The 12,502-nt window shown below is 39.3% G+C and overlaps 2 protein-coding genes across 2 annotated transcripts in view; one reads left to right on the top strand and one right to left on the bottom strand.

The window, feature by feature from the left end:
• LOC119421774 (inactive rhomboid protein 1) overlaps window positions 1-12,502 on the bottom strand; it is a 952,927-nt gene that overhangs the window by 851,004 nt on the left and 89,421 nt on the right. The gene's annotated exons all lie outside the window — the stretch shown is intronic.
• Window positions 6,265-12,502, top strand: part of mrtfbb (myocardin related transcription factor Bb) — an 11,121-nt gene continuing 4,883 nt past the window's right edge. The window contains exons 1-7 of the mRNA XM_037689130.1: window positions 6,265-6,330; window positions 8,746-8,801; window positions 8,891-8,966; window positions 9,185-9,352; window positions 9,560-9,720; window positions 10,985-11,107; window positions 11,944-12,191. Coding sequence (XP_037545058.1) covers window positions 6,324-6,330; window positions 8,746-8,801; window positions 8,891-8,966; window positions 9,185-9,352; window positions 9,560-9,720; window positions 10,985-11,107; window positions 11,944-12,191 — 839 coding nt within the window. The 5' untranslated portion in view covers window positions 6,265-6,323. The remainder of the gene's footprint in view (window positions 6,331-8,745; window positions 8,802-8,890; window positions 8,967-9,184; window positions 9,353-9,559; window positions 9,721-10,984; window positions 11,108-11,943; window positions 12,192-12,502) is intronic.

Below are 12,502 nucleotides of genomic sequence, written 5' to 3'. Positions count from 1 at the left end.
TGTGTGTGTGTGTGTGTGTGTGTGTGTGTGTGTGTGTGTGTGTGTGTTTTATTTTGTAGTTCATGAGATAACTTGCTAACAGACTGACACAAACACGTGCACAATCACAGAAGTGGGCATAACTGTGAGTATTTATGAAGCATTCACACGATTGATCCATTTTTCTTCTGTATGTTTTTCAGCATCTTTATCGTTCCACAATTTTTGTAATATTTCAACAAATCATATATCAAAACATTCAGCTCGTTAAGGAGAAGGGTGCTATGACTTTTGGTATTTGTGCAACTTTAGCTTTTTGAAATATTTAGCCTTTTCTGCCATGTTTTTCCTTGTAGGAAATGAACAGAGCTCATTTTACATCCTTCAAATCTTTACATCCGTTTACAAACTTTTACTGCTCCTTTCATATTTTGCTCTGCTTCTGCTTTTTTCAGCTTCCTTGTGCAAATGTAAACCTTTTTCAGCTACTGCAGCTAATCTAAGCTGTTTTGTGCTCCTTTTTAGATTCTTTCTGCTAACTACAACATTTTTTGTGCTTCTTCTAACTTCTTTCTGCTAATTTCAACTTGTGCTTCTTTCAGTTTATTTTTGCAAGTTTCAGCTGTTTCTGCTATTTAAGCTACTATTTAGCTATTTTAATGCAAATTTTAGCTTTTTCAGCTAATTTTTTAGCTGAATTCTTTAGGGTTAGCCGATATCTTACTTTTTGTGCTCATTTTGGCTTTTTTAAATCTAATTCAGCAAATATGTGTCCTTTCTGCTTTCTTCTGTTGTTGTTCCATTTCAGCTAGATTTCAGCATTTTTATAACTAATTTCGGCTGTTTTTCAGCAAGTTCTTCCGCAATAAGCGTTCACACTGGATTTTCGCAGGAAATGCAATTTCTCTAGTTACAATTATCTCTGGCAGGAGCAATAGAGATGTGGTTGTGGAACAAAACAGGTCTGTAAAGTATTTCTAAATTTCTCTTGCATTGTTTTCTTGACCAGTAAGTCTGTGAATTGTGAGCTCAGAGGAATGTTGTATGTTTACATAATTTGTGACATACTGGATGTTTTTCTCCTCCTACAACTCTCTCATATTTTTCAGACATGTTGTTCATTAGTATTCAGTCCCAGCGGTGAGATGTCATAACACGTTGTGCACTTTGCTTTATCAGCTCCATATTTCTCCATTCCCACACTGCTTGACATGCAGATTTAATATGTATTTAATATCTGCTCATTGAAAAGGTTGAAATCAAACATAAAATCCTGAGCTATACTAAATGTTGCTGTTTAAAAGAGTTTACACCAGCAGTTTTTCAGATACTCTGAATGCAGTTCTGAAATGCGGGTCCACACTGAATGTAAACAAAACACTGACTGAGTCACAGTTGACCTGGCTGTAGACTGTGTATGTAAACAAAGCCCTCCCCAGCAGGCGAGGTCTTCCTCAGACACCTCAGGAATCAGAGCATCCTGCATGTCTGCAGGCTCACCTCAACGTCAGACCTTCTGTGATCACTCCGTGGTTCTGAAACATTTCATGAGTCATGAAAAACATATGATCTAACTCGCGACCAATTGTATTTGTGATCCTGAATGCCACATATCCAACATTATGGAGCCATTTTAAACGAACCACATTCATTGCACATTTTTGTCTCCATACTGGGATTTTTCAGAGTTTTTTATTAAATAAACATTAGCGGCAAGTTTTATTAAAAAGGAAGCGCTAAGGTTAAATTAACATTGCTCTGAATGAATGGTGTTGAAAACAAAACAACAATTTAAAAAAATATCACTCATCTAAAAAAGAAAACTGTTTGTCTAATGGATAATTTTCTCTCAGGTTCAATGTTTTTTTTATTTACTTATTTATTATTGCAACCAAACATTCATCACTCGTACTTTTTTCCCTTTTAAAAGATGCGCACAATAAAAATTTCCAACTGCTTGTTTTGATCATCTTTAAAAAAAAAAAAAAAACATTAATTATTTTGGAGAATGGTAATAATCAATCATTCCTAAATTGTCCTTTTCAGCTGCAGACCTGGAGAGGGTTAATCTGAGCAGCAGTGTGTTCCCTCCTCCTGACACACACACACACACACACACACACACACTTTCCTCGCTGAGTCAAGCAGAGAGAGACGGAGAATAAACGAGCCGGCTGTCGTTCAGAGCGAGGTCTCTCCCTCCTCTCTGTGACTCCTGAGATCCTGGCCTCATCACTCCATGGGACTCCAGATCTGGTCTCCAAGCAAAGCCGTACTATCCTCCATGGCCTGCCTTGATGTGGAGAGCCCCTCCATTTGTAGGGGGAAATTCAAATCAGGTGCTTTTTCTTCATATAACAAACTATTTCTAAGCTGTATGTGTGTGAATCTAATTCAAACTTGTGCTTTTCACACGTTTTACTGACGCTTGCAGCGTCTCTCCACTCATTTTGAATCGATGCAGAAACACACGCTTGTTTACATTTTGTTGCTCTCTTTGAAACAGTTTTGCTTTTCTGTCACATGATGTAAGCATGTCTTTTTTAACATACCGTATTTTTCGGACTATAAGGCGCATCAAGCGAAACAAAACAGTCAGATAAGTCAAACGTTATTCAACTCATTCACAATAACCACATAAAATTGATTCGAGGTCAGTAAGCAGAATTAATACATAAGGTGCACTGTCGCTTTTTGAGAAAATTAAAGGATTTTAAGTGCGCCTTATAGTCCGAAAAATACGGTATATCCATGCATGGAGCATCAAACGAAGTGCAACTGTCAGGAGTGCCACAGAACAAGATTCTGATCATTATTTGCATAGTTTTAATCTTCCTTGTTCGCTTTTAGAAGCTACAGTTTTACCTTGCAGGCAGTACGAGGCGTGAAACAAAACAGAGCAGACGTTTTGCTGCTCTTCAGGTTCTAGAGTATTTTGGCACCGTCATTCCCAGAATTATTAATTATAATTACATTTAGCCGTGACATTCTGAGCTGCGTTGCACGTGGTGTTGTTAGAAACTGAACAAAAGTCAAACACCGCAGGACATAAACACAAAATAAAATGAACTTTTCTCTGAGGTCAAGGTCTAAGCTTTAAAACTTTATAGGTATATTCTGAGTGAATATATAGATTCTGAACCAGTTTAAAGTATTTTTGACCAGATATCTTTCAGAGGGAAGTTGTACTTGCTCGTGTAACATTGTCAGATTTCATGCTCAAAGTATGTGTAGTGAATGACTCTCAGGTACTACCACTTCAAATTCTATCCTAATGTCTGTACGATGTGTTGATCAGTCGCCATATTTTGTGCTTGATAACGTTAGTCCTTCGTTAAATGTTTCCAAAATTTAATTGCTGTAATACTAGATACATATCTAACGGTTGTTTGATTACATTTCACTTAAATCCATTCAGTGGTTTACGTGATATTTTGCTAATAGAAAAAAATTTGTCTCAAGCCGTAAATGCTCAAATTTAAATCAAATATCCTGATGCATGCTCAATAATCCAGGTAGAAAAATCTAAAAAAGTTAAATCTGGTCCTCTGGACATTCAAAAAAAATTTTATTATTATTTTTTTTTTTTTTTTTGAATGTCCAGAGGACCAGATTTAACTTTTTTAGATTAAATCAAATATCTTTCAAAATGACCACTAGAGTATGTGTTGCGAATGATTCTCAACTACTACCACATTTTACTACAATATACGTAAATGGACTGAGTTACAGCTTTTTTTGTGCATTCTGAAATGGGTTGGCCTTTTCAGTCATCTTGAATTGAGTTGACTCAGAAAGTTAATCAATTATAGATGTTTATCTAAAGATTATTTCCTGAAGAGTTCATTTAAATCCGTTCAATGGTTCACAAGTTATTTTGCTAACAGACAGCCTGAATTGACTCCACATAGTTAAAAGTCACAACTAAGAAATTGCACAGTCTGTTAGCGCTCAGACTACATGTGCTATGGATTTGTCTCAGATGTGACCACAACAGATTTTATATCAATTTCTGCTAAACTGACAGGGTTTTAGCCTTTTTTTGTGTTTTGTGAGGTCATTTGGCTGTGGCAGCCATCTTGAAATGGGTGAAAAGTCAGTCATTTGTAAATATACATCTAATGATGGCATGTTTCGATAAATTAGCCCAGTGGTTCATGAGATATTTTAGTGACACGCGTATAAAAATAGTATCGCCTCTTTGGCAGCAGGCGATAAAAACACATCTGTATGTTTTAATTTACTATTTTTCGGACTATAAGGCGCACCGGATTATAAAACACGTTAAGCGAAACAAAACAGTCAAAATTTATTCAACTCATTCATAATAACCACATAAGAGGTCAGTAAGCACAATCAGAATTAAAACATAAGACGCACCAGATTAAAAGGCTCACTGTTGCTTTCTTTTATTATTTTGAGAAAATTAAAGGATTTTAAGTGCGCCTTATAGTCTGAAAAATACGATAATAAGAAACTATATATATATATATATATTTCTTCACCTTTAACACAGCCTGACTTTGTAATCGTTTCATTATTCTTCACAACAAAACAAAATAGACTCTTTTAAAATGGCTTCAGGATAATATGAGGGTGTTATCTGCATAGAACGTGACTTTCTCTGTTTGTGTAGAAGAGTTTAAATCGTTGCTCTTTTGGTATTTATAACAGTTAAGTCAACATAACCCAGTGTCAGGCTGTTTCTAACAGACTGGCCAACACAGTTTCTTTTTTTTTTTTAAATGAAAGGACTGATGTGATGCGGAGACCTCCAGGGATGATTTGTTGAGAACAACACAAGTCCGAGATTAGAGATTACATCAGCAGGCAAGGATTTGAGCAGAGCCCGCTTTCTGCGTTTCTCCATAACCTTTGCTTGTTCTTTACTGGTGAGAAGCAGCCAGTTTGCATCGCAGGAAGGTTAGCCAGGGTTCAGGCTTGAACACAAGCGGACACGGTGAGGAGGACCCTGAGGATGAGCTGTCCCCCCTCCGTGATGCTCAGATTAAAGCCTGCGTTCCCTCCTGCTGCTGGAAGGCAGCTTTTCTGGTTATTGATATGTAGCATGCACTCATAAATTGTATTTCTTCTGGCTTTTCTTCCAAGTCACAGTGGATATAAATATTAAAACAAACCAAAGGACTGTTTTCTCCAATCTCCTGGTTATGATGAGTGTTTAGCCGAGCATATCCGCCCCGTGGCCTGGGTTTCTAATGGGAAACACAGCAGGCAGAGAAGGCACACTAAGTTCTCTGTTCTGGTGCGGATGAGCTGCTGAGAGTGGATTTGAGCCGTCCTTCGCCTCAGCTCTCGTCACTCCAGCCAAAGCCCCTGCATCCCCTCGACCCTACATTAACTGGCCATCCCACCCCCTTAACAACTCCCCAAATTTTCATGGTTCCCAGGCCTTGTTCTCACAGCTGCCCGGTTTATTTTTGCTCGAGTGAGTCACAGAGGCCCGTTCAGACCCCGCGTCTCTCCCAGGAGAGTTGAGCACGTCTGCGTTGTGTGTTTTTCTGTTTCTCCCAAGCCGCTAAGAAACTCGAGCGAAGCTGGCTTCGTTTTGCCACAGTGGTGACATTAGGGCCCTCACGCCGCCGCCGCCGCCGCCGCCGCCGCCTCATTTGTCGCCGGTCTCCTCCAGCTTTTTTCTCCCTGCATGTTATTCTGCAGAAAGTGAAGCAAAAACCATCCCTGTGTTCTGTTGTTTATAAATGTTTAAACTTGCTTCTTACTACAGTTTACATTTTTGGGAGAATAACACCGAGGATCGTCCAAGAACTTTATATAAAGCTTAGATACAAGACTCTGAGATTTCAGCTGGAGGGGAGCCAATTCTTTTATGTTTCACACAAACATTACTGATCAGCCATGCACGGCAAGATTATCTTTTGAAAACAATTTATAACAGGCACGGCTGAGTTGCCTAAATCCAGATTTGCTCACGTTCAAATGTTTGCTTCATGGTTAAAACGTACGTTGCGTTTTTACCTCTCGTTAGGAAGGCTCTCAGCCAGTCATGCTGTTTGAGGTGAACTGTGATACTCCTGACAGCCTTGGTTCAAACCACAGGAAGTGAATAGAATATCTGTGGTGGGGAGCAAGGATTAGGTCTTCAGGGTCACATATTGATTGAGAATAATGGCCCGTTTTTTTCATCTGTCTTGTAGGTTTCACAGTTTAAAGCCACAAATGGTTGTGAAATCTCTCGACAGAGTTAGCACTGAAAGTTAACTCTTTAATTCTGAAATTCTGATCTTTGTATGTGTGGGGGGGTTGCAGTCCTTCAGCACTGTCTGCAGCAGAGGAGGACTCGGGAGCAGCTTGTGGAGCAAGGTATCATGCCTCGTAAGTATCCAGTGTAATGTAACGTTTATTGTGTTTTTTAATTTTTTTATTTAAGAATTTGATTATGTTTTTTGTTTGTGTTTGTTTGTGTTTGATTTCGAGCATAAATTTGGTCTGTTAGCAGCTGAGAGACATTTCCAACACGTCGTTCTCTGAGACCTCTCGAGAACGCAGCATATAAAATGTCAATTACTTTCCGCCGTACACGTTGCACAGCCGTATAAGTCGCATCAGTCCAAATATGTCTAAGAAAGTGGAAAAAAACATTAATAAGTCGCATCTATAACGTGTCACCACTGACCACCCAGAAATGTGTGCCGCTGTTGTGCCAGAAATCGATTGGCTGCCAAATGGCGGCCACGGGGGCGTGCATGGGAGGACTTTTAACAAGAATTTAACAAGATTAGCACCTAACAACAATTATTTGTTTGCTCGACATTATAGTAAAGGTGTGTCTCAGTTGAACTTTTTCTTAATAAATGAACTTTAATGGTCAAATCAGCTGCATTTCGCCTGGGCGGCGTGGCTAAATGCAGCTGATTTGACGTTTGCGCCATGAGTTCCGAAACGAGACGAAGGTGGCTTGGTATGGCAAGCCAAGTGTCTCATTAATAGTCGCTTTTACCTATTAAAAAAACACGTGGCTTGACATATTAGTTGAAGGCCCTCTAGTGGCTGAAAATGGTAGTGTTCAATATTTTCCATGTCAAAATGAATGACCAGATCTCAGCCAAAAATTGGGTTATAAATATGGGGAAAAAACATAAATAAGTTGCTTCACTGTGTAAGTCGCAGGCATGCTAATTTATGCAAAAACTGTGACTTATACAGCGAAAAAATATGGTATAAGATTTGACTAAAATGGCTACAACTTGAGCATTTCTTAAGATAAAATGATCTTAACAGTGTAAAACTCTGCCATGAACAGTGGCAGGCGACATGCATTTTTTAAGGGATTGCAAGGCGTTTAGTTTATCATGCATCACTGCTATTGACATCTTTGTACTCATCATGATAAACGACTCCCAGACCTGAACGCAGCAGCTCATCTTTAATAGCATCCTTTGATGTTGCAAACAGGGAGTGTACTCTCGTTGGGTGAAGCTTTTGTTTCAGAGTACGCCAATAAACGACAAGCTGAAAGTGTGACAAAACCCTGCCGACATGTGGAAAGCAGATAGTAAAAGACATACAGTGATTCCTCTTATTTTACTCTTCTGGCCTGGAAAACATCCTGCAGGCTTGTTTTCGTCTGCTTTCTGGCTCCACAGCCACATGACTCAGAGCCTGCACTAAAGGTCATTTGCATCTTCTGCAACTTGGCCATTCCTAGTTCACTCACAAACCTCTTTTGATATTTTCTGCTACAGAACTTTCTTGCACATAAATTAAGAATTTTTCCTATGGTATGCAAGTTAAATATCCTGATGCATGCTCAACAATCCAGGTAGAAAAATCTAAAAAAGTAAAATCTGGTCCTCTGGACAAATACAAAGGAATGTGTTGCTTTGTACGAGCCTCCCACTAACACACTCCTCAGAGCTCCACTGTTGTCTTTTATTAAACTAAACAGCAACAGTTGTATCAGAGGTGACTAGGCTTTGACCCAGACCTCACCTAAAGCTGGATGAGTTGCTTCGCAGCGATCAATGAGTAACTCACAGCACAGGACAATCTCGTTGTCTGAGTAAAGCTGACACTTCCTGTTTGACTCCCACGAAACTCTGCTTCTTCAAGTAGACCAGAAAAAACAAAAAATGTGCACGAAACGGCATGTAAAACAAATTCCACTAAATATTCAGCCAAGTTGACAGAAAATTGATGCTGCTGCCTTGTGCTCACATTATTGTGTGCATTCAATGCATGTACAATGTGATTTGTAAGCAGTTAATATTTTTATTTTCTTATTTCAAGTCAGTGAAACTTTTAAATAAATGTTAAAATATCAAACTGTCCATCAGTTAAATCCAAGTCTTATTTTAATGAGTAGAAAACTGCAAACACATTTTATGTTTTTACCACGTTTCTGTGGCTTATTATGTAAAATCAAGGTCTAGCAACACTTGAAAGAATGCGTATTGCCTGCAGCCTTTCATGGCAAACTTTTGGACTTGGATCATCTTGAGAAATTGTGTTATGGCTGTTTATGTCAAAATTTAAAGTCAATGTTATGCCTAATTTGTGCAATTTTGCAGGATGTTAGCTGTAAGTTTGTGATTATAAAGTTAATGAGATGTAGGTGTTCATTTATTGATTAGTTCCTGAATGTTTCGTTAAAATTCGTCCAATGGTTTGTCATATGTTTTGGTAACAAACAAAAGTGCAGATATGAACAAAACCATAATCAAACACTTTCAAATATTAGACACGAAATGTTGAAATGGGTTATCATTAAACTTTAACATCTTCCATCAGCTCTGAAAACTCCCACCGCCTTCCATAAGCAGCTTCGCAGCCTGGAGAGAGCCAGGGTGAGACGCCATCAAATGTTTTCAACCTTGCATCTGATTGAGGATCTGTTTATCTACCTTTAAATAATTTTCACTTGTTTTTTTTACAGACTGGAAACTTTTTAAAACACAAACTTTGCAGCCGACCAGAACGTTCTGAGCTGGTCCGTATGCACATCCTTGAAGGTAACCCTCCCGTGTGTTCTCTTTGAGTAATACGTGCAGAATGAGTTCATATTCCTCCGTCTGCACGTATTCCTGTCTGTTCCGCCATCTTATAATCACAAGGATGTTTTTGAGTGTTTGTCTTTCTGATCCTGCTGTGAGTCACCGCGATGCATCAGGCAGAGAGTCTGCGTGAGGGTGGCCAGGTCGTAGTTGAACATCCTTTACGTGTTTATCAGAAACGCAGGCGGAGCCCTCGCTGCAGGCCACACAGATGAAACTGAAGCGAGCCAGACTGGAGAATGATCTCAATGAGAAAATCTCCCAGAGACCTGGACCCATGGAGCTGGTTGAGAAGAAAATCCTGCCGGTTGACAGTGGAGTGGAGAAGCTTGGAAATGGTAGCTGTTTGCCAACTTCATTCGGTTCAGGTTCAAAGCAATGCTGAGCCACAAACTGCAAACTTTTACATGCTTACATAATAACTAGTGAACATAAAATGGTGATGAAAAACTTTAAAGGCACAAATAATCATATACGTTTGTTTTACTTCAGAAAGACTCAACTTTAACGTTACCGTTGCTTCATTTCTTATTCCTGGATGCTGACTGCAGCTGAAATCTCAGAGACGCCACGTGTTCCAGATGTTTTCAGCTTCGATGAGGACAGCAGTGACGCATCTTCGCCACAACAGCCCAACAGCCAGCAGTCTCACTTCTCCACATCTCCAAAAGAGGCCTCTTGTTCTCCCTCTAGCTCCAGTTCCCCCTCACAGGTAAGAAAACTGGAAAAATGATTATTCCTCTTACGAAATACTAAAAATAGCCACAATGACATCAATAGTAAACTAGAGTAACTGCATTTCCTGCAAAAATGCAGCGTGAATGCTTCTTTAAGAAGAACTTGCTGAAAAACTGCTGAAATTAGCTAAAAACAGCTGAAATGTCGCTGAAATTGAAGAACACGCCTATGTTAGCAGAAGAAAGCAGAAATAACACATTTGTGCTGAATTTTTTCCATTCGTTCAACCTTTATTTAGAATTTGGCTTAAATAAGCACAAATGAGCACAGAAATTGGTACATTTGCTTAAAAAAAGGCTGAAATTAGTAAGATACCTGAAAAGTAGCTGAAAAGGCAGAAAGAAGCAAACTACCATAAGGAAGGGGAGAGAGTGCATTTTTGCTGAATTAGGCTGAAAAAAATCTAAATGAGTGCAAAAAATGTGGAATTAGCTGAAAAAGCTCAAATTACTATAAAGACAGCTAAACAGTAGCTAAAATAGCAGAAATGGCTGCAGAAATAAGCATAAAGGAGCATATCAAGCTGAAATTAGCAGAAAGAAGTTAGAAGAAGCAGAAAAATGTTGTAGTTAGCAGAATAAAGCTGAAAGGAGTGCAGAACAGCTGACATTAGCTGAAAGTAGCTGAATAAAACGTTTAAATTTGCACAAGGCAGCTGAAAGAAACTGAAGCAGAACAAAATGTGAAAGGAGCAGTAAAAGGTTGTAAACGGATCTGAAGGATGTAAAATGAGCTCAGTTCATTTTCTATGAGACAAAAAGTGGCAGAGAAGGCTAAATATTTCAAAAAGCTAAAGTTGCACCAATACCAAAAATCATAGGAGGCTTTTCCTGAATGAGGCAAATGTTTTATGATTTGTTGAAATATCATAAAAATTTCTGAACGAGAAAGATGCTGAAAAATGGATCATATAGTGTGAATACATTCACACAGTAAGCTTGCCTTCTTGACATGTTATATGATTAAAACCTCTTTAAATTTGCTTGTGGGGATCTTTATGATTCACTTTATTCAGGTTCACTTTCATTTGAAAGTGTAAAAATGTCCAACCTAATTATTGCACACGCACAGCTTATTATTCTGAGTGTTCGTCATGCTTCGTTTGGTTGTGCTTTTCCAGCTGAAGTGTCATTTTCGTAGATTTTTTTTTTTCCTGGGATGATAGTTACCATAAGTTCCAGCCTCGTTGCACTAACAGACCAGATGTGATTTCTGATTTATGTCTCTGTTCCTCTCAGCTCTCTCCAACGCTCAGCTCGCACTCTCCATCAAATGTAGTCGGCCTCATCTCCACCACCGAGCTAAAGAGCAACCGGCAGACACGTCACCCGGTCATTCCACCAGGCCCGGTTCTTGTAAAAGTGAGTTCTTTAAACTGATAGCTGTGTTTTAAAAAAAAAAGAGAGAATTAATTTACTTTTATAAATAGCTACTACAGTGTTGACCTGTGCGGTGTTAACTTTTGTGTCAGTTTTATTTATTGTGTTTTTATTTTTCCCCTTGGAAATGTAATAAGCCTGTCCGAGCCTGGGTTTTGTCATTATGAAAGTCGGAGCAGTAAAGGGAGAACAGCAGTCGAATGCAAGTCAAAGAGCGATGAAGTTTAAAGTGTGTTACACATCCAGGGACCTAAATCTGCATCAGCCACATAAGAGCCAAAGACAAACTGTTCCCTCCTAAAATTTGAAGCAGAAGTGAAATAGTGCTGCAGAAGCAAATGCATTTCTTACTGTCCATTTGTGAGCATACAGTAAGATGAATTTCCCTTCTTCTGGATCATGATAGGGGGATGAATTTGACAAATTAGAGGCTGCATGCTTGTTTAACTCATGCTGCGTTTCTGGTTTCAAAGCTTCAGCACAACCTGCTGTTGTGCCAAGACATTTTCATGTACGCTGCATCCTGAAATTGCAGGTGGTAAAACAATGAAGGTCATATTTCCCTCGCCCGTTTCCTCATCCTGTCGTTGTCACCAGCTGTCAGAACAATGTTACACCTTAACTATGAAAACTAAATTTAAAAAAAAAATACAAATAAAGGATCAGTTCCAAGTCTTTCGGTGTTGGTACTGGCAGTGCAAGCTGTATTCGCCTTGAAAAACTTGACCGAGATCACTTACTGGAGCTAAATATTCTCCAGATGGTCTTCTCCAGCTTTGCACACTCCTATTTTTTTTTTTGTGTGCTGTTTTCCACAGCAAAGCTTGGCGAAGCCACCGGCTGACAAAAGCCGCAGCAAAAAGAGCAAAGAGCCCAAGCCGCGGGTGAAAAAGTTGAAGTATCATCAGTATGTTCCCCCCGACCAGAAGCAGGAGCTCGGTGAAGTGCCAATGGACTCGTCGTACGCCCGTCTCCTGCAGCAGCAGCAGCAGTTCCTCCACCTTCAGATCCTGAGCCAGCAGCAGCAGCACTACAACCACCAGGCTGTCCTACCGCTCACTCTGAAGTATGACACCGATCAGCACAAAGCATCCTCGATCAAACACAGACTTTCTTATTATGACGATCCTGAAGTGCAAATGTTATAAACTGCGTCGTTTTGCTTGTAATGCTGGTGGATTGGTTTCTGCTTTTCATATTTAACGTATACAGTAGTCTCTCTTTAGTTTGGGGGGTTCAGTTCCGGACCCCATGCAATAAGTGAAAAACCGCCAAGTAGTAGTCAAGTCAACTTTATTTATAGAGCACATTTAAAACAGAACCTGTTATCAAAGTGCTTAACAACAACAACAATCAATGAGTAAATTAAAGAGAAAA

The sequence above is a fragment of the Nematolebias whitei genome, chromosome 15 (genome assembly GCF_014905685.2).
Source record: "Nematolebias whitei isolate Nwh7 chromosome 15, NemWhi1, whole genome shotgun sequence".
Lineage (NCBI taxonomy): Eukaryota > Metazoa > Chordata > Actinopteri > Cyprinodontiformes > Rivulidae > Nematolebias > Nematolebias whitei.
The sequence above is the reverse complement of the archived record's forward strand: the minus strand, read 5'-3'. Positions and strand labels throughout refer to the sequence as shown.